This window comes from Balaenoptera musculus, chromosome 7 (assembly GCF_009873245.2).
Source record: "Balaenoptera musculus isolate JJ_BM4_2016_0621 chromosome 7, mBalMus1.pri.v3, whole genome shotgun sequence".
Classification (NCBI taxonomy): domain Eukaryota; kingdom Metazoa; phylum Chordata; class Mammalia; order Artiodactyla; family Balaenopteridae; genus Balaenoptera; species Balaenoptera musculus.
The window spans coordinates 105,625,326-105,648,697 of record NC_045791.1 but is presented as its reverse complement, the minus strand read 5'-3'; the positions used below and the strand labels follow the sequence as shown (position 1 = coordinate 105,648,697).

General features: G+C 39.4%; 2 protein-coding genes across 5 annotated transcripts in view; one reads left to right on the top strand and one right to left on the bottom strand.

Moving 5' to 3' along the window:
* Window positions 1-23,372, bottom strand: part of DIS3L2 (DIS3 like 3'-5' exoribonuclease 2) — a 391,634-nt gene that overhangs the window by 227,422 nt on the left and 140,840 nt on the right. For all 4 annotated transcript variants that reach the window (XM_036858529.1, XM_036858531.1, XM_036858530.1 and 1 more), the window contains exon 6: window positions 21,887-22,121. In XM_036858529.1, the coding sequence (XP_036714424.1) occupies window positions 21,887-22,121 (235 nt within the window). The remainder of the gene's footprint in view (window positions 1-21,886; window positions 22,122-23,372) is intronic.
* On the top strand, window positions 16,138-17,372 carry LOC118897770 (lanC-like protein 2). The gene is given in 2 exon segments (XM_036857080.1): window positions 16,138-16,228; window positions 16,231-17,372. Coding segments are annotated over 2 exon segments (1,233 nt in total).

Genomic DNA, 23,372 nt, shown 5'->3' with positions numbered 1-23,372 from the left:
TCTCTCATGTTCTTAGTCTCTTAAAGCACATGTGATATTTCATCCTATTGAACATTTCCAACAGGGATAACAAGATCCAGCCCACTGCTTGGGCAAAAGGGAAAGTATTAAAATGCTGCTTCTAAAGAGTCAGTCCTCTTTATCAATTCAGTTCCTATTACCTAAAAATAGGACTCCAAAATGATCATTACCAGGCAAATGAAAACAGGTAGGTTAAAGAAGAAAAAATTCTTATAGGCTGCATCATTTCTGAGACCCAGCAAGCCCCCTAGGAAACAGAACAATACACCACTCAAAAATAGCTAATGTTTGAAGCATCTTTAATGGAAAATTGCTTCTCCTTAATAAGGTAACAACCTCTAGCTCTAAGTGCAAACTCCAGCCAGGTTATATAGACATGGATGAGTCATTGCTTTTGATGCCAAACTGACGAATCTGAAGGTTTTATAATGGATCCTATGTGGCTGCTGTGGAGAAAAAGGATTCAGGTGTTAAACAGGAAAGCAACTAGTTTGGTTCTTCCTCAGTTTCAAAGAAGGAAAAGGAAGGGTAATCTTTTGCAGAACATTTGCTGAGTACAAGACTGTTCTGGGGGGTTGAAAGTAGATGAAAGATGAGCAAAAACAGTTATATGAGGGAAATAAAGAAAATATTCAACCATAATAATATCAGTCACGGAATGTGAACTGAAAAAAGAAACAAGTACCTAGTAAGAAGAGTCACGGAAAGGAAAGATCACACATCTAGTTGGAAGAAATAAGTACAGGCTCGTGGGGAAAACACCCTGTGGTTGAGCGGACTCTAAGACGGCCCCCAGTGATCCTCACAGCTCCCGCTCTCACACCGTGCTATAGCCCCCCTCCCTCTGAGTGTGGGCAGGACCTAACGACTTGCTTCTAATCAACAAAATATGGCCAACGTGACAGGATGTCACTTCCGTGATTACGTTCCATAAGACTGTAACTTCCACCTTGGAAACAGACTCTCTCCCTTGCTGGATCTGATGAAGCCAGCTGCCATAGAGAGGCCCACACCAGCAGCCAGCAAGGAAGTGAGGTCCTCAGTCCAAAAGCCCGCAAGGAACTGAGTCTCGCCAACAACCATATAAACTTGGAAGAACACCCTTCCCCAGTAGAGCCTTCAGATGGCTGACACCTTGATTGCAACCTTCTGAGAAACCCTGAAGCAGAGGACCACGCTGGGCCACGCCCAGATTCCTGACTAAAGGGGAACCTTGTTTCCTCTACTCATAACACTTAGGATACAAAATGTATGGGTTTTTCACACCAAGCAATTCTGCAAGTCTCTGTGGACACCACCTGGTGTCCGACAATTTAAGTCAATTCTGATACTAACTACCTGCAGTGAGTACAGACCTCACAGATTAAGGGCTCAGTCCCGTGAGACTGCTTGCCCCCACCCCCCCACTTCAGACCCCAAATGCAAGTAGTGGGCCTCCAGATTACCTACACTCTGTCTGAGTTGGCTGCAAATTGAGGGGGCTCCCACGACCCCATCCTTAGGTTTGATAATCTGTCATAACAGTTCACAGAACTCAGGGCAGCATTTAACTTACATTTACTGCTTTAGTATAAAGGATATCATAAAGGATATAGCCAAGGAGGTACACAGGCGGCCCAGAGGATCCTGAGCACAGGAGCTTCTGTCCCCTTGGAGTCGAGGGGTGCACCACCCTCTCAGCACGTGGATGTGCTCACCAAGCTAGGAGCCCTCCAACCCTACAGTTCACACGTTTTTATGGAGGTTTCATCACGTAGGCGTGATCGAATATCAACTCAACGTTCAGCCTCTCTCCACTCCCTGAAGGATGGGGGTGGGGCTGAAAATGTCAAGCTTCTAACCATAGCCTGAAATGATTAGAATCATTTCATGACCAACCCCATCCGGAAGCTATCCAGGAGTCCACCAAGAGCTGCCTCATAGAACAATGGATGCTCCTATCACCATCATCACTCAGGAAATGACAAGGGTTTTAGAAGCTCTGTGTCAAGGAACCAGGGTCAAAGACCACGTATTAGAACAAAAGATGCTCCTAGCATCGCTATCACTCAGGAAATTCAAAGGTCTTTAGGAGCTCTGTGTCAGGAAGCAGGGGCAGAAGCCAAATATATATTTCTTATTATGTTCTACTGACCCACAGAAAATGTGAGATAGTAAACGTGTTGTTTTAAGTCTGTGGCAAATTTGTTACACAGCGATAAATAATTAATACACATTTAAAATGACAGTTGACATTTGAAGGTTAGAGGAATTTTCACAGGAGGAGACAGGGAATTAGGCAGCATTCATGGCAGAAAAGAGGAGGCACAGAGACACAAAGGCAGAAGAGGGAAGTGAGTGCTTAGGAACAATACAAGGCCCGGTTTGTTTGGATGTGAGGTCTGAGTGGGCAGGTGCAAGAACATAGGCTGGGGGCTTCCCTGGTGGCGCAGTGGTTAAGAATCCGCCTGCCAAGGCAGAGAACAGGGTTTCGAGTCCTGGTCCGGGAAGATCCCACATGCCACGGAGCGACTAAGCCCGTGCGCCACAACTACTGAGCCTGCGCTCTAGAGCTCACAAGCCACAACTACTGAAGTCCACACGCCTAGAGCCCATGCTCTGCAACAAGAGAAGCCACTGCAATGAGAAGCCCATGCACCGCAACAAAGAGCAGCCCTGGCTCACTGCAACTAGAGAAAGCCCGCGCACAGCAACGAAGACCCAACACAGCCAAAAATAAAATAAATAAATAAATTTATTTTTTTTAAAAAAGAACATAGGCTGGAGAGACAGGCAGGAGACCCCTGGTGGACAAGGACTGCCAAAAAGAGCCATCAGAGCTCATCACTGACATCATGCGGTCTGAGAACCTCTGTAGGAAGATTCATTTGACACTTCTTGCTTCAAGAGGCGACAGGCTTCAAAAAATGATTTGGAAAATGCCCATAACTAAATGTATACTTTATTCTTTTTAAGGTACTTTCCCTTCCATTACCTCATTTGATTTATGCAAGGACCTGTGAAGAAGTCTAGGCAGGTATTTATTATGAAGTTTTTTTTGTTTTTGTTTTTGTTTTTTTACAAATAAGGAAAATGAAGCAGTAAGAGGCAAGAATGATTGGCAAGAGCTTTTGTTCAGTACTTTTTTGTTTCCTACTAGGAGTGTTGCCACATTTTATTGGCTCCTCCTTCCCTGGTGGAGATGCAAACAGGGCTAGCCAAACAGGTTTGGATCCTGGCCCCAATGTAGCAGGGTAGGCCCAAGGAGCATTTATATGTAGAAGAGTAGGTGCAGTGAGGCCTGGGTGAACTGTAGAGTCAAGAGTACAATAGTTTAGTCCATATAAGCTGATATCAAAAGAGCTTTGAAATAAGGAGGGTCAAAATGAACATTAGATCCCAAGTCAAGACTATCAAGTTTATACTCGATTGCTGCCTCTGCCTCAAGCAAATGAGTCAGAGCTGAGGGGACTGGCCAAACAGGGGTCAGCTAACTGGGAGCGGAGATGAGAGACTTTACTATGCAGCTGAGCTTTACTCAGGGGCCTAGTAAAAGGGTGTGCAGGGGTGGGAGGCTGGTTCCACTTAAAGGGATAGGGGTGACTCATTTATTTTTTAGTTTGTCTTTTTTTTTTTAAGCAGTATCTGAAAAGCAGGGACAATTTTCTACTGCAAAATGTTAAATAAGATCTGTCCTTAATGGTGGCGGTTCTACACCCAGAGTAGGACACCCAGTTCCCTCTCCCCATCCAGAGCCACACAAGCCAGTTTTTTTCCCCCCCAATAGGCTTAGTTGGAGTCTTCAACAGCTTTTTGTAAATCTCAACAGGTTATAGCTACCAATACTCCATTAGTCAAGCAAAGGTTTCCCCTGACATGTTGCTGCATGACTTGAAAAATCTAGTTGGTAGTTCTGAAGGGAGAATGGGCATTATTTAGAGTGACCCAAAGGGGTAATCAATGCCAGTAAGATGAATCATAGTTCTGCATAGTGGCTAAGAAAGGGTCTCTATCAAAGCAAAAAAAAAAAAAAACCCACAAGAAACCTTAAGAAAGCAGGTTAAACATTAAGTTACAAAAAAGGCTTCATTATTCAACTGAATAAAGCTTCCAAATTCTGCCTAGAGGGGTGAAAGGGGAAGAGCTACTTGATTGGGCCTTCCCTTCTTGGAGTCTGATGACCTGAAAACTAACTTCACAGACGAAAGTGCTCAGAATCCCAGGTCGAGGGAAGTGGGGATGAAGACATTAACCATCCCCACCTGTAATGATTCTCATTTTCCCAGTTCAATAATATCAAATTGAACTTTTCTCTTTCAATCCATTCTTTCAAAATAATGGTTAAATGCAAAAAAAAAAAGAGGGGGTTCTCCCTGAATAAAGGTTATTTTAAATAATTGTGAGAATCAGTCTTTTTAAATAAAAATAATCTTTAATCATTTGATATCCACTAACGAAAGAGAGGCATTCCTTCATTTCTTGAAAATACTCATCACTTCCTTCTTAGTTCTATACATTTTTCTGTTAGGTCTTGTACAAGGCTCTCAAAATCTTTATCAGAGTTACTTCCCACCCTCCATCCTTGTGCCTGAGTTTTCCATATCTACCAGCTTATGCCTTGGTTTTATAGGATAATGACTACTTCAGGTAATTCCAACTGTGGACCATCTACCTGATAATCTCACCAATTTCCTATAGCTTCAACTGATAATATTCAGATCTATAACTCTCACCATCCCTCCTCTGGGTCGATATTTCTATTTCCAATCGCCCACTGGATGTTACAACTTGAGTGTCCCCCATGTAACTCAAATTCAACATATAATCAGAACCCAGATTCATAGTCCATCTCATACCTGGTCTTATTTTTCTCATTTAAGAATGTCAACACCAATGCAGTTGCTAAACTAGATATCAAGTTAATCTCATCCTTGAACGTTCTTCTGTCTTAAGTCCCATATCTGATCTACCATCGAACTCTGACGATTCTATTTCTGAAATATCTTGCCTACCTATCCCTTCTTCTGCATTCCAGCTGCCATTGCTCTCAGTCAGGTCTTCAAGCATCTTAACTGGTCCCATGCCATGCCCCAATTTCTCCCCTCTTCCTAACAATCAGTCTCCTTTCCTTAACAACCTTGGGTGACTTCCCATTACCCAGATCTCTTAGCAGCCACAGATAACTGGACAAAACTTCACCACAGCCTATTTTTCTAGCCTCCCCTCCAGACTCCCCACCATGCATACTGCACTCTTCCCACTGTAGATATTATTCTACCTACTATCCACCTCTGTGCCCCTGTTCATGCCAAGAATATTTCTGACCCTTCTTCGCCTGGAAAACTACTCATCCTTCAAGGCCTAGAGAGCAAATTGTCTTATTTTCTCTCCCTCTTCCTCCTCCTCTCACCTTCTCCCCCTTCCTCTTTGAATGGTCCCTCCCTCCCTCTGCAAATCTGTTCCTCTTCTCTTTGTGCACTGTTTGTGGTTTCTAGAAGCCTCTGTTCCCTAATGACTTTGTCTCCAGCCCTCACTCCACATGACACTGTTACCCCAGAGGCCTCAAGCTGTGGAGAAAAAAATCTAATGGGTCACTGGCCAGTCAATGTATTGATGTTTCTTAGGTCAGGGGTCTACTCATGATCCAACTAACGTCCTGGGGACAGGGCAGACTGCATTTACCACGTTAGTAAAGGCAATTCCCATGGAAGGGGACTAAGGCAGTCAAGATCCAGAACACACGTCTGTTACTATATCTCCTCTTATGGAATAATTTCACCTCAAGGACAAGCATCTGGATTTTACTCTTCATCCATCTTTCTCTTCCTAGTAAGGGGCAGAATGCCTGGCTTGCCACTCCCTCTGTATCTCCTTGGATGCCCTTAGTTGAGATGACAGAACATTCAACACAAACTGGCTTATATCTCAAAGGTGAATCACTGGCTAATGCAATTAGAAGTCCAGAAGGAAGACAGGCTTCAAGGTCAGTTGATCCAGGGCCCAGCCCTCTAATAGTTGTAGGGGCCCAGATTTTTTTCTGCTTCTCCACTCCTCTATCCACAGCACTTGGCTAGTCATAGGATAGCTTCTAGTACCAATCAGGGATAAATGTTTCATGTTCACATCCATCAGGAAACTACTTAATCCCAGAATTCTAAGCAGGAGTCACCCTGATTAGACTGCTTAGGTCATGTGCCTATGAGAAGAGGAAATGGTTTGAAGCTGCAACACCCAATGCAGTAGCCACAAACCAAATGTAGCTATTTAAAATTAATTAAAATTAAATATAATTAAAAATTCAGTTTTTCAGTCACATATTTCAAGTGCTCAACAGCCACATGTGACTAAGTGGCTACATAGAAAGTTCTACTGGCATAAGGTAACCAAGTAACTGGTATAAGGCAACCAAAACTTGGCAGCTGGGGTCAACTTAGTTCAAAGTCCCAGGAATCTGGGGAAGGGGCAGATGTCCAGATGAAAATCTAGGTGCATATAGGAAAGGGAAAGAGGGAAATAGACTCTAGATGGGCAATGAACAATACTCAACATATTCTTTTAGAAAGAAATTAAATTGATCTGGCATGATCTCCTCTTCAAAAAATATAACCCATTTGTAGAAACTGTCTGTTGTTATTTGAGGTACAAGGTGTTTTTCTTTTACAAACTCACTAACTTCCTGTGGGACACTGGACATGCCAAGTAACTTCTCTGAGTCTCAGTTTCCTTGTCTGTAAAAAAAAAAAAGGGGTGAACTAGATCAGTTGTTTCTAACCTTTTAATCAGAGCAGAATTTTTTAAAATACATTTTTTTAAATTAATTTTTGCCTAAGATCTCACACTTTGAAGTATTTTTAGTAACTTAACTGCATCAAAAATTAATTTGTTACCCTGTTTTTTAATCAAAAACATACAACTGTTAATTAGAGCTTCTGATCAGCAAGAAAAGTCAATGTTACCATGGTAGGCTAGTATCATTTGTATCAAAAGTAAAATAAGTTGACCTTGCAGTCTTAAAGCAAATGAACTATTTTCATTTAGTGTCATGAAATATTTATAAATAATGTGAAGTACTCCACTGGAAGCCCCGAGGGGTGGACTAACACACGTCAAGGAGAGTACTTGATCTTGTAGGACTCATGTAGGTCCAGAATTTTATGATTTCTATAGTAATGCAACTGTAAACAGATATGACCCTTGTCACTAGCAAGGACTAGCCTGACCTGGAAAGTACCAGAGAGAGGGATGAGTAGACAGACTTGGAAGAAAGATTCCAAGGGTGACTGGAAATAAGGAGAAAATGATACCATCACACAAAGATGCTGATCTACATTTTTATTACCAGTAAGCCCCCCAAAAGTAGATTATTAAGTAATTCAGGGAGCCAAGTATAAAGCTAAAAGTGGACAGCAAGCAAGAGAATCAGGAGTGCAATACTGCAAAAGATGCTAAAAGAAGCGGGGGCAGGGGGGTGGCTCCAGAGACCTTCAAGTCTTCATTCACCTCTACTGAGGAGGAGGGCAGGCACACATAGTGACAGACACACCAGAGGCCTGGGAACTCCTGTTTCCAGGTAACAGCATGAACGACATTTAATGTAGATTATTTGCTTTTATTTACATTTCTATTCCCATAATTTGGTGTTAAAGTACTAGCAAGAAGGCTGACAGGCATGTCTATTCCTAGGTGCTGTAAGGAATGGATTGGGGCAGAGTATATTCTATAAAATAAATTACTTGTAATGTTAGAAAAATGTTCTGGAACCCAAGCTCCCTAGGTCTGTTGATACATCAAAGAGAAAATAGGTAGGACTGACTCAATGATAAAAAATGAGCAGAGGAGAAGGTGAAAATGACAAGCCAGAGAAAGAACTGGACAAGCTCCGATCATATTTCAGTAAAGAACAAATATTATTATTTCAAGATTGTTATAATTCATCATGGTTTTCTATCTCTGCTAACCCTTCTAATAACTATGTATTTAACAATTTAAAAATTCCTTTAAAAACACCCACATTTCTCAAACAGCTAAGTATATGACCCAGCAATTCTACTCCTGGGTATAATTTCGACTGAATTGAAGACAGGAACTCAGATACTTGCTCACCAATGTTCATTTCAGCATTACTCACTATTCAATAGCCAAAGGGTGGAAACAAACCAGTGTCCAGCAACATGAATGGATAAACAAAATGTGGTATATTCAATATAATGAAATACTACTCAGTTATGAAAAGGAATGACATTCTGACACATGCTACAACATAGATGAACCTTGAAAACATGATGCTAAATGAAATAAGCCAGACACAAAAGGAGGAATATTGTATGACTCCACTTATATGACATATCAAGAAGAGGCAATTTATAGAGAGGAAGTAGATTAGTGGTTAGCAGAGGCTGGGGTGGGTGAAATGGGGAGTTGTTTAATGGTTACAGAGTTTCTGTTTAGCATGATAATAAAAAGTGTGGGAATAGTACTAGATAATAGTAATGGCTGTGCAACATCATGAATGTAATTAATGGGACTGAATTGTAAACTTAAAAATGGTTAAAAAGACAAATTTGGTGCTATATATATTTTATCACACACATAAAAGATTTTTAAAACCACAAGAGTTTCTGTTTCTTATAGAGGGTGTAGGGCAGCGAATAGTGTGATAATATTTATTGCTTTCAAGGAGGGAAACTCAGATGGCAGAAGAGAACAGGTAGGCCCCCGTCCTCTGACAGTCCCTTAAAGAAACTCTTAGAACAGAGGGGTTCTTCAAGGGCCTAAATAGATGCCGATGACGCTTTAAACTACATTTCATTTCAATCCAATCTCTGACATGAACTTCAACCTACATTTCCAACTATACATGACCACCTCAGACTTAACATGTTTAAAAGAAAGTCCTTAGGAATACAAGATAAAGGTAGAGATTACTTACAATAAATAAAAATAGTAGAAATACGTTTGTACTAAAAATTAAACAGACAGGTCACTTCCTAGTGTAATAAAAAATGAGGGGAAAACTGAAAGGTTTGATTATAGATGCAGAGGAAATTAATTGAAAAAACTTTGTACAACTCTATTCTAAAATATTAGAATAGGTGGCTAAAATGTATGATTTTCCTGGAAAATATAATTTTAATTTTGCATTATCAAAATTAATGCAAGAAGAGGGAAAAAACCCTACAGAAACGAATAATCATTACACATGGAGAAAGTTGCCAGCTAAAGAAAGCCCTAACCCATGTTCCAACCATGAGTTCTTTAAATGCTTCAAGTATTGAGAATGCTTGATCATTCTCAATGCTATTCTGACTGCTCCAAAGCAGTGAGAAAAAGAAAGGCTCCCCGGTTCTTCCCAAAAAGTTAATAGAGCCTGATACCAAAACACAAAAAAGACAGCACAATAAGAAGAAACTGCAGACAAATCTCACATTTTGTATTTTAAATCCAAAAATCATAAATAAATATTAGCAAACAGAACTGAGTTACATGTTAAAACATGCTATACACCATGACCAAATGAGAGTCATGACTGTATGAGGGATGCAAGAATTATTCAATGTTATGTGTCATCAAGTAAACAAGCCAAAGGGGGAAAAAAACGAAATCTTGAAAGAAGCTCAGAAGGCACTTGAAAGAAAAATTCAATATCCATTCCCAATAGAAACTTTTAGTTAAAAAAGAAAAAGGACACTTGGTTAACTAGGTCTGAAGCCAACAACCAGCACTGCGCTTGAGGGTTTAATACTGGAAGCATTCCTATTAAAGTCCAGAAGAAGGCAATCACCACTATTATGTAATACCGCTCCTAAAGCAATGGCCAATGAAATGAGGTAATAAATGAGGAGCACAAATTAGAAAGTTAGGGGCAAAATTATTATTTGCAGAAAAAATTGTTTTATACCTAGAAAATCAAAGCCACTAGAAAATTATTGGAAATAATAAGAGCATTCATTAAGGTATCCAGTTTAAAGATACACAAAACAACCCCAATAGCTTTCTTATATATCAACAATTACACGTAGGAAATTGCTGGAAAAAATTTCCTTTCAAATTAATACTAAAGAACACAAAATACTCATTGTTTTTTTCTAATACTCAAGTTTTTTCTAATGTGCAATAATGCTATATATAAACTATTAAACATATTAAGAAGATGTAAGATTCAAAATTCACATTGTGAACAGGTTTGATGAACTAAGACATACATAGACCATACTATAGTCAAAACAGCAAAATGGGGCACAAACAGTCCCCAAAAAAGACCCCACAATTGAGCAAAAATTGAGGCAACAGATTTTTACCTAAATTATTTTAATTAGCACTACATGGGCAAAAAACCAATCCAGTAACCACAAGAAACTAAGGAACTGAAGAAGTGTTGCATTTCCTAACAGTAAATAATTAAAACATTCATTAAAGTCTTGTTCAGCATCAACTATCAATTTCAGTAGCTTAAACCAGTGGTTCTCCAAGTGTGGTTTGAGATCCTGCCAAAGGCCCACAAGGTCAAGACTCTTTTCATAATAATACTAAGACATTATTTGTCCCTTTCACTCTCATTTTCTCATGTCTGTAAAGTAGAGGTCAGCAAACTAAACTGGACCACAGGCCAAATCCAGCCATGTCCACTCATTTACATATTCTCTACAGCCACTTTCAGGCTACAAAAACAGAGTTGAGTAGTTGTGACACAGAAGTCTCTGTCTCTGGTGTATCCCACAAAGCTGGAAATATTTACTATGTGGTCCTTTACAGAATACCTTTGCTAACCCCTGCTCTAATGACCAATAGAATGTGTGCTTATGTATTCTTGTGTTTTCTAGAATTTTCTAAGATTATCAATTTAAAGTACAAACAAGTATATTTTAGAAGTTAATTCCATTTTTCTCCTCAGTATTTTGACTATGGTTTTATCTACTATAAATCATCAACCTCACTAATGCCCAATAAATCATTATTTTAAAATCTGAAGTTTTCCTTAAACGTACACAGAAACACAACCAGAAGTAAGTACACTTATTTTGCAATATTTTAAAGCTTTCTTTGTTTTAATTTTAAATACAGAAATATTGATAGATATAACCTACATACACAAAAGCATTTTGGAGTCTTCAATAATTCTTAAGAACACAGAAGTGTCCTGAGACCAAATAACTTGAGAATCACAGGTTTAAATAAAGTTGTTTGCAGCAGAATACACATTCTTTTCAAGAACACAAGGAATACTCTCCAGGATAAATCACATGCTATGCCACAAAACAAGTCTCAACAAATTTAAGAGCATAGAAATTACATCAAGCATTTTTCCCAACCACAACAGTATGAAACTAGAAGTCAATTACAGGAAGAAAAATGGGAAAAGCACAAACATGTAAAGGCTAAACAACATGGCTCAATGGGGAAATCAGGAAATACCTCGAGACAAATGAAAATGGAAACACAAACTCTATGGGATGCAGCAAAAGCAGTTCTAAGAGGGAAGTTTATAGTGATACAGGCCTTCCTCAAGAAACAAGAATAATCTGAAATAAACAACCTAACCTACCATCTAAAAAGAAGAACAAACAAAACCCAAAGTCAGCAGGGGGAAAGAAATAATAAAGATGAGAGGAAATAAAATAGAGACCAAAAAAACAACAGAAAAGATCAATGAAACCAAGAGCTAGTTTTCTGAAAACACAAACAAAATTGATAACCCTCTAGCCAGACCCACCAAGAAGAAATGAGAGAACCCAAATAAAGAAAATCAGAAAGAGGAGCAATAACAACCAATACCACAGAGATACAAAAAATCATAAGGAAATACTACAAACAGTTATACACCAACAAATTGGATAACCTAGAAGAAATGGACAAATTTCTAAAAACATACAACCTGCCAAGACTAAATCAAGAACAAACAGACAATTTGAACAGACTGATCACTAGTAGTGAAATTGAATTTGTAATTTAAAAAATTTACAGCCAACAAAAGCCCAGGACTGGATGGCTTCATAGGGGAATTCTACCAAACATATGAAGAAGTGCTAATACCTATCCTCCTCAAACTATTCCAAAAATTGAAGAGGACAGAGCACTCCCAAATTCACTCAGTGAGGCCACCATTACCCTGACACCAAAACCAAAGACACTACCAAAAAAAAAAAATTACAAGCCAATATCTTTGATGAATATAGATGCAAAAATTCTCAACAAAATATTAGCAAACCAAATCCAACAATATATACAAAGGATCATACAGCATAATCAAGTGGGATGTATTCCAAGGACACAAGGATGGTTCAATATTTGCAAATCAATCAATGTGGTACAGCACATTAACAAAAATGATAAAAATCACATGATCATCTTAATAGACACAGAAAAAGTAGTTGATGAAATTCCATATCCATTCATGATAAAAACTCTCATCAAAGGTGGTAGAGAGGGAACATATATCGACATAATAAAGGCCCTTTATGACAAATTCACAGCTAACATCATACCCAATGGTGAAAAGCTGACAGCCTTTCCTCTAAAATCAGGAACAAGACAAGTATGCCCACTCTCGCCACTTCTATTTAACACAGTATTGGAAGTCCTGGCCACAGCAATCAGACAAGAAAGACAAACAAAAGGCATCCAAATTGGAAGGGAAGAAGTAAAACTGTCACTGTTTGCAGATGATACTGATACTATATATAGAAAACTCTAATGTCTCACAAAAAAAACTATTACAACTAATAAATGAATTCAGTAATGTTAGAGGATACAAGATTAATATACAGAAATCTGTTGCTTTTCTATATTCAAATAATAAACTATCAGAAAGTGAAAGAAAAAAAATGCCAATCCCATTCAAAATCTCATCAAAAAGAATAAAATATCTAGGAATAAACTTAGACAAAGAGATTAAAGACCTATACTGTGAAAACTATAAAACACTGATGAAGGAAAGTAGAAGATGATACAAAGAAATGAAAAGATATTCCATGCTCTTGGATTGGAAGAATTAGTATTGTTAAAATGGCCATACTACCCAAAGTAATCTACAGATTTAATGCAATTCTTATTAAAATACCCATGACATTTTTCACAGAACTAAAACAGATAATCCTAAATTGTATATGGAACCACAGACTTGAAGACCCTGAATTGCCAAAGCAATCTTGAGAAAAAAGAATAAAGCTGAAGGTACCACCCTCGTTGACTTCAGACTATACTACAAATCTAGAGTAATCAAAACAGCACGGTACTGGCACAAAAACAGACATATAGATCAGATCAATGGAACAGAACAGAGAGCTCAGAAGTAAACCCATGTACCTATGATCAATTAATCTATGATAAAGGAGGCAAGAATATACAATGGATAAAAGACAGTCTCTTTAGTAAGTAGTGCTGGGAACACTGGACAGCCACATGTAAAAGAATGACATGACAACACTTCCTCAAACCATATACAAAAATAAACTCAAAATGGATTAAAGACCTAAAGGTAAGATACAAAACCATAAAACTCCTAGAAGAGAACATAGGCAGAACACATACTGGATATGCTGTAAGAATTAAATAATTAAATATCATGAGGAATAATTATAAAGTACTTAGGGCCTAGCATGCAGTAAATGTTCAATAAGTATCAGTGATTATTATGTGTAAATACATATATGGGTATGCATGTATACAAAAATATATCTAGGTATATCCTAGATATGACAAAAGAAGTATTTAGAGGGAATTTTATAGCTTTAAAAATATTTCAAAGGAAACAAGAGAAGTTGAAAAGACATATTCAACTCAAGAAGCTGGGGAAAGGGCAAAAAAATAACCCCCCAAGTAAGGAATAAATAACTAAGATAAGGGCAAATATCAATGATATACAGAACAACATCATCAACAATAAACAGAAAAATAACACAACCAAAAATCATGTTCCTTGAAAAGATTAATAAGATAGATCTTTGGCAAGCAAGAGTTAAGAAAAAAGAGAGAAGAGTCAAACAATTAAAATACAGAATGAAAAGGGAGGCGATAGTACCGACACAAGGAGTTTTTTTAATAATTAAAGAATATTAACGAGTATTAGGAATATCTATGTGATCGTAAATTCAAATGGATAAATTCCCCTTAAGTTATGCCAAAATTGGCATCAAAAAGAGAGGCTGAACAGACCAATCAGTATAAAAGAGACTGAAAGAGCAAAGATCTCGCCTTCTGAAAAACAGCAGGTGCAGAAAATTTTACAATGAGTTCTACCAAATTTTAAGGAACACTTAATTCCTGTTTTTTTTAAATTAATTTTTATTGGAGTATGCTTTACAATGTAATTCCTGTCTTATACAAGCTATTCTGGGAAAATAGTAAACAGTCGGTACAGACGAACTTATTTGCAAAGCAGAAATAGAGACACAGATGTAGAGAACAAACTTATGGATATCAAGGGGAAAGGGGGGTGGTGGGATGAATTGGGAGATTGGGATTGACATATATATACTACTATGTATAAAATAGATAACTAATGAGAACCTACTGTACAGCACAGGGAACTCTACTCAAAGCTCTGTGGTGACCTAAATGGGAAGGAAATCTATAAAAGAGGGGATAAATGTATACGTATAACTGATTCACTTTGCTGTACAGCAGAAACTAACACAACATTGTAAAGCAACTATACTCCAATAAAAATTAAAAAAAAAAAAAAAACTGACCAGGACATTTTATGAAGCTAATATAATCTTGACTGTAAAAACCAGATAATGAAAAGAAAATGATAGGTCCATTCAACATGATACAAAAAAATCCTACACTGTATATTACCTAAGTAAATCCAATATTGTACTTAAAAAATAATAATATATTGGGATTAAGTAGGATTTATCCTAGGAATTCGAGGATGGTTCAATAACAAAAATAGATTTAAAGGAGAGAAACCAAATGATACTCTCAATCAATAAAGAATCAGCTTTATGAAGTTCAGCAAAAGGCAAAACTGTGGAGTTAATAAAAGACTGTACGAGAAAACATCTCTGTGACCTAGGAATATGCAAAAAACTAAAAAAAACCCGATAAAGTATATGATTAATTTTATCACAGAAAAACTAAGAATTTTTTGTTCAATGAAAAACACCATAAAGTTAATAGACAAATGACTAAAGGACAGAATGGTAGAAGATATTTGTGATGCCTAAAATGGTAAAGGGATTATTATAGAGAATAGATAAGAATTGCCTGCAAATCAACAATAGAACAGTAACCATGATGGAACAATGGGCAAACAATATGAAAAGGCAATTTACAGAACTTAATCTCTAGAGTATAAAAAACTAGAAAGCTGAATAATTCTAACTATTGGCAGGAATGAGAAGGTAAAAGAAGCTTCATGGGTGTGGAGAAAAGGGAACCCTCCTACACTGTTGGTGGGAATGTAAGTTGGTGCAGCTGCTATGGAAAACAGTATGGAGGTTCCTTAAAAACCTGAAAGAGTTGCCATATGATCCAGCAATCCCATTCCTGAGCATATATCCAGACAAAACTATAATTCAAAAAGATACATACACCTCTATTTTCATAGCAGAACTATTTACAATAGCCAAGACATGGAAGCAACCTAAATGTCCATCGACAGATGAATGGATAAAAAAGATGTGGTATACACACACACATACACACACAATGGAATACTACTCAGACATAAAAAAGAGTGAAATAATGCCATTTGCAGCAACATGATGGACCTAGGGATTATCATACTAAGTGAAGTAAATCAGAAAGAGAAAGACAAATACCATATGATATCATTTATATGTGGAATCTAAAATATGACATAAATGAACTTCCACGAAACAGACTCACAGACATAAAGAACAGACTTGTGGTTGCCAAGGGGGAAGTGGGGTGGGGGAGGGAAGGATTGGGAGTTTGGGATTAGCAGAAGCAAACTATTTTATACAGAATGGATAAACAACAAGGTCCTGTTGTATTAGCCCAGGGAACTATATTCAATATCCTGCAATAAACCATAATGGACTTCACAGGGAGGAACGGCTGGTCTAGCACAGGATTTGGGTCTTAGACATTGGAGGTCCTGACCATCTGTCTCTACCTGAATCACACGGGATATGAATGCATTAGCCACTCAATCTAAAAAACAGGGAAGGGATGTCCCGGAGGCTTAAGTTGCAGTTGGGCGGGGACGCGGATATGGAAGAGCGGGCGTTCCCCAACCCCTTCCCGGACTACGAAGCCGCCGCTGCACGGCCGAGGAGCTGCCATGTGCTCGCCCCCAGCTCACTCGCGACGAGCTCGGCCTCCCCTTCCACAGCGATGGGAAGATTATTAATAATTTCACAAGGCGGATCCAGACCAAAATTAAAGATCTTCTACAGCAAATGGAAGAAGGGCTGAAGACAGCAGATCCACATGATTGCTCTGCTTATACTGGTTGGACAGGCATATCCCTTTTGTACCTGCAGTTGTACCGGGTCACATGTGACCAGACCTATTTGCTCAGATCCCTGGATTACGTAAAGAGAACACTTCGGAATCTGAATGGCCGGAGGGTCACTTTCCTCTGTGGAGATGCTGGGCCCTTGGCCGTCGGAGCTGTGGTATATCATAAACTCAAAAGTGATTGCGAGTCCCAGGAATGCATCACAAAACTTTTGCAACTCCAGAGAGCCGTCGTCTGCCGAGATTCAGACCTTCCCGACGAGCTGCTTCAGGGCTAGGCAGGCTATCTGTATGCCTTACTCTACGTGAGCACGGAGATGGGGCTGGGCGCCGTGTGTGGGTCAGCTGTCAAAGAGGTAGTCGATGCTATTATTGAATCGGGCAAGGCTTTGTCAAGGGAAGAAAAGTAGGCCGAGCGCTGTCCCCTGTTGTATCAGTGGCACAGGAAGCAGTATGTTGGAGCAGCCCATGGCATGGCCGGAATCTACTACATGTTAATGCAGCCAGCAGCAAAAGTGGACCAAGAAACCTTGACAGAAATGGTGAAACCTAGTATTGACTATATGCGCCACAAAAGATTCCGATCTGGGAACTATCCGTCATCCCTAAGCAATGAGACAGACCGACCGGTGCACTGGTGTCACGGGGTCCCCGGTGTCATCCACATGCTCATGCAGGCGTACAAGGTTTTTAAGGAGGAGAAGTACTTGAAGGACACCATGGAGCGCAGCGATGTGATTTGGCAGCAAGGTTTGCTGCGGAAGGGCTATGGGATCTGCCATGGGACCGCTGGGAACGGCTACTCTTTCCTTTCCCTTTACCACCTCACGCGGGATAAAAAGTACCTCTACCGCGCTTGCAAGTTTGCAGAATGGTGCCTAGAATATGGAACACATGGTTGCCGCATTCCTGACAGACCCTATTCTCTCTTTGAAGGCCCCTAGCATTGTGGATCACATTGGTTGATTTTCAAATATTAAGCCAACCTTGCATCTCTGGAATAGGCCTTACTTGGCCATGGTGTACAATTCTTTTTATGTATTGCAGAATTATATTTGCTAGTGTGTTGTTGATGATTTTTGCGTCTGTGTTCATGGGGGATGTTGGTCTGTAGTTTTCCTTTCTTATAGTGTGTTTGTCTGGTTTTGCTATCTGGGTAATACTGGCCTAATAAACTGTAATGAGAAGTAAAAAAAAAAAAAAAAAGACAGGGAAGGGCTTCCCTGGTGGCGCAGTGGTTTAGAATCCGCCTGCCAGTGCAGGGCACACGGGTTCGAACCCTGGTCCAGGAAGATCCCACATGCCACGGAGCAACTAAGCCCGTGAGCCACAACTACTGAGCCTGCCCTCTAGAGCCTACGAGCCACGACTACTGAGCCCACATGCCACAACTACTGAAGCCTGCGCGCCTAGAGCCTGTGCTCCGCCACGAGAAGCCCACGCACCGCAACAAAGAGCAGCCCCCACTCGCCACAACTAGAGAAAGCCCGCGTGCAGCAACGAAGACCCAACGCAGCTAAAAATAAATAAATAAATTTATAAAAATAAATAAATAAATAAAAGACAGGGAAGCAAAAATTCCCACTGTATCCTTCTAACATAGGTCTGGACAAGGCTTTACTCTTTTTTTTAAACAAATACTTTAAAACACTAGCACAAAACATTGTCCAAAAATTGTGGTTGATGGGAAACTGCCTTATATTTAATTTTTAATATAATTTCTGAAGCAAACATAACTGTCTTCTAATTATATTAATCATCATTATACACAGTGGAGAGCTAGGAAACAAAAAGATAAGAAAGATTTGATCTCAGAATCTGGAAACACTAGCAGAAAGGAAATGAAAAAAATTAGCTCTGAGAAAGAAGGGTTTCTAGACAGTCAGGAGTAAGGGCTCTTGGCATTTCAGTTACCCCAAAGTACCACAGGAGAATAATCATATGGATCTGCTTTTCTCAGCCAAAGGGAAATACGGTTACTTTTTATCCAAGGAAAGAGAGCTTAAACCTAGGCAATGAATAGGCCTGTCGCTGGAAGGAGATGAATTTTAAGTGTGAAAAAAGGGCTCTTCCTGACTCCTAAGGTTGACTTGGGCAGGCCCCAGGAGGCGCAGTAATAGATCGATTCAAACCTCGGAAGGGAACAAGGATTCCATGTGGATTCTCCCTTCAAAAAAGAGTTGAAGGTGGCCAGAGACAAAAGAGAGAACTGAGAGGGTCACCGAGTCTACACTCAAACCCATGTTCAGCCAGCAGGGTACTGGCAGAAGCTTGTCTCCAGACCAGAAAGCTGAACAAGACCTCTGACAGACCCTACTAAGGTAGAGAACAGGAAAAGTGCATCACAACCTGATTAAGTCACCACCGCCAAGACTCAGAGGCCAAAACTGTTCTTAAAGTTCCCAAAGATGTATGATAAAGAGCTACTGTACCAATTAGTCATGCTGTTTTTTATCCTTTGGAGTTTGCTAACCAGGCAATCGTTACTCAAATACTTGATACCAAAGAATATTTATTTGGGTTGTCCCCAGTCTTGACACAGATGGCAGTTTTCTATGCTGACAATAATGCCATTGCCTGGGAAGTGGTAAAAGCTCAGCCTCGGGAGGCTGTGGGACTGGACCTACAAAAGGGGCCCAGGTCTTTGGCCTATTCTCTCAAGGGCTGAGGATGATCCAGATCCATGTTGTCCTCCTGGAAGAAACTATTGTGTAGGTCTGAGATGCCCAGAGAAACTTTTCTCTGAATGCAATGATAGGCACTTGCTGCGTACAGCTGGGGTTACCTGCTCAATTACCAGAGAAATTGGTAGTTATGGTAAAGATATGAATGTTTCCCGGGCAAAAAGGGATATACTAAGTATACACATGTAATATGTCATGTTTGCTTTGGGTAAAAAAAACATGATATTCAAACAAAAAGCACTCTTTTGCACACAGGTGTGAACTAGGATTAATAATCCATTTGCAATTACAACACAAAGCAAAGAACCTTTCTAGAAGTCTTAGGAAAAGTTTATGATGTTCTTAAGGTTATGGTTTGTTTCAATAACAAATTTCAAACCCTTAAATGGTACAAAAAGAACTAACATCCTAACTGTAACCAGATTTTATATTATCCAGAGAAGAGAAGCTGGTTGAAATATCCTTAAAAACACCATGATTTTTAAAAGAGCAAATTGCAATTTTCCTAAATATCAAGAGGGCAAGAAATGAGAAACAGCCATGTGGTTTCAAAACTCTCTATTTAGAGGCTAGCAGGAAAGAGAAATTGGTACCAGATACTGAGGGAAGGATTAAGGCTGTTCCCTCAGTCAGGGCCAGTAAGGAAGCAATATAAATAACAGTAGGATACGAAGACCGTAAAAACAGTAAGGAAAAAAACTGCATACGGTGGACTTGTAAAGCACTCAATGACACTTACTTGCAACAGAGATGGAGGAAAATTACAATAGAGGACAAATCAAGAGTATGTCTGAAAGGTCATGAAGAACCTAGTGGCAAGACGGGAATAAAGACACAGACCTACTAGAGAATGGACTTGAGGATATGGGGAGGGGGAAGGGTAAGATGTGACAAAGAGAGAGAGTGGCATGGACATATATACACTACCAAACGTAAAATAGATAGCTAGTGGGAAGCAACCGCATAGCACAGGGAGATCAGCTCTGTGCTTTGTGACCACCTAGAGGTGTGGGATAGGGAGGGCAGGAGGGAGGGAGATGCAAGAGGGAAGAGATATGGGAACATATGTATATGTATAACTGATTCACTTTGTTATAAAGCAGAAACTAACACACCATTGTAAAGCAATTATACTCCAATAAAGATGTTAAAAAAAAAAAAGTATGTCTGGCATCAGAATTTCCCAAACAAAGGATAAAGTGAATTATTAATACCCACCCGGGCATCAATTCTGCCATCACTTCCATCCATCAATATTTCCTTGCCCTTGTATTGGTACCAATCACTAATGAGAAACTGAAGCATCTCATCCCTTCAACTTGGAACCTAGAGGAAAAGAGGCTGCTGAGGTCTTCCAAGTTCAATCACCTGAGCTAGGTTTCCACAAAGTAGTTTTGGGCCAAATACCCAGTAAGTTTTAAAGTACTCCTTCCCCTGGCTTTGTCCTTCAAGTATCTCTCTCCCTTGGTGACCTTGCAGATGAGGATTTGGCTATTTAGGGTCCTGGTTATTAAACTGTTTTTAAAGGAAGAAAGAAGAAACATCAGAAGAAGGAATTTTCAAGGAATAACATCCAAATGAAATTGGCTGGGCCCTGAACAGTGGAACCACTAGTTATCTAAGCAGGCCACAAAAACAAAAGGAACCTGGGTGCCCTCAGGTCAGCACCCCTGGTGGGGCAGTGAGGAAGCAGTAGCCTCTTCATTCAGACAGAATTTCAAAGTCGGGAAGTCCTTCTGAATGAGTAGTACTTGGCACCAGAAAGCGACACATGCTTTTAGAAAGTGCTCGCTGCCCGAGATCACTACCTCATCAGCAGTGAAGACACAGGGTGATCCTTATGCAGTCACTTCCTGAAATCACCTCCAGCTTTCTGGAGATGATAAGATGTCAGAGAACGGTGCTCACCAGTCCCTATCACAGGGTGTCTGCTGCACACCCTCCTTTAGTAATCTTCTGGCATTTCTTCTAGCCTTTCGTGGGGACTGTGCCAGAAACTTCTTCCTGATAAAAAAACCCTCCTAATCTAGTTGGCCTAACCAGGTCAATATTTTCCATTTCATAACATACATAAAAATCAATCTGGCTAGAAAACATATTCCCTGCACTTAAAACCTCCTAGAAATCTATACATTGAAATATTCCAATTTTCATTGCTGCTTTCCCTTAAGTTTCCCAGAGTGCAGTCAGGTAGGGCCCTTGGTCACAGCTCTTCACCTATGTGTTTGCAATTGCTTTTTTCAGTATCCAGGGGACCCATGGCTTAAATTTTGATCAGAGAAAATAAGACTGGCTTTTTTAAAAGCTTACAATCAAAACACTTTGTAAAGATAATCTACTTATCAAATTTAAGGTGATCTATTCACCACTAAGGACAAAATGTACCGAGTTAAAATTAAAGCAAAATCCAGGGTAAAACAAAGTGCTTTTTTTGTAAGGATTTTAGTTTGGTTTAATTATGTTCATATCAACCACAGGGTGGCATTGGGCTCATCACAGGAAATTTCAAGGTTAGCTATCAACACAATGCAAAACCCATTAGGAAATGACAACAGCAACCACTGACCACACAAATCACCAGCAGCGTTTCTGTCCCCTCCTCACAAACAGCAGCTGGAAGCCTGTCAAAGATCCCCCTTTCCTAAAAGCTGCCACAGGTTAGAAATTGGAAAGATACCAACTGTATTGTGTGATTAATTCTGCAGCACAGAGGGAATTCCAATACTTAAAACAATCTACTAAAATAAAACGTCGGAGAGCAGTCCGGTACTCACCTTTTTCATGAACACAAACTGAGAGCTTCTTAACACCATCAACCAGAGCATTCTGCGTGTTGCCATGTCCATCTTCTGAGTCGCTGTCATCAAACTGAGCCTCTATAATGACATCAGGACTGTCATTATAGCCTTTCAGGGACTGTTGCAGGAGATGGCTTCCACAGAGCTCCTCAGGGAGATCTGATTCATAGGCACCTTCTGTTTCTTTATCATTGCTCTCCGGTTTAATTACCTGAAGAAAAGAGAAAAGTTCTGCTAAATCACTGGAGGGAAAAATGGGAAAGTGCAGATCTTTCTTTTTTCATTTTTCTTTCCTAAGGAAAAAACTGCACATTCAGAAGCACTGGACACTCACCATGTAGTTTGAAAAAGAATCTTTATTTTCTAGATGCACAGATTACCTTACGATCAATCCAGCTCTTCAAGATGCCCAAGATTAATGCTATATCCACTTCTCATTCTTCTGATGTATATTTTCATCCTCTCTCCCACAAAGGCCCTGAATACCAGAAGTACCACACTGCTTCACAAAAGGTCCATCACATGGGACCAACTAGTATGCTAGGAAATGATAAAAGAACTCAACATAGTTTGTCACTGTGTTCCCAAATGAAACCACAAGAATGTAAGATGAAATAGAAAAAAAATTAAGTGTGAACAAGAGTTTATAAAACGTTCCCATAAAAAATATAAACCCTTAATTCTCCATTTTGAGGCCTGAGATCAGTATAGAAAGCACACAACTGATAGACATTTACACTAGAAATAAGAATGCGCATTACACAATATGTCAAAAATTTTCAATTTAACAAAAATGAAGCAAATAGGAGAAAAGAATCCACTACTAATCCATTCAATGAGTTAGTCACATGACACTCATATGACAGTACCCTTTGATTTCTATGGGCACAATATTAACATACACCAGTGTTATTTAGTCACTGAAAAAAAAAAAGGTGACCCTATATGTAAATCTGCCCATCTACATTAGCAAAAAAGACAGCAGATTTTGTAGGTTCTAGATGTTACTTAGAACACCATATCCTTCTAATAATCTATTTCTGGATGAGAAATCTATGTGCAATTTAAACATATAATCAAGATGTGATCATACATACGTGTGTGTGTATATGAATTTGATCACTATTGGTAGCACATTCATTTCATTCTTTCAAACAAATGCTGGAAGGCCAACCTCATGCCACGCACCCTCATGAGGCCTACATTCTAGTGGGGAGACAGATGGTGAACAATTTACTCATTCAACAAATCGTACGGAGTAACTTTCACGGTGCCAGGCACTGCTCTAGGTGGCAAGGAAGCAGTGGTGTACACAATCAAAAGTCTAATAGTGATAAGTGCTAGTGAAAAAAATATATAATATGAAAATGCTGGTTATTGGAAACTGAGGCTAGTTTACCAGTAGGGTGGTTAGGGAGGATGCCTCCTGGATGAAGCGACATTGGAGCAGAGACCTGCATGG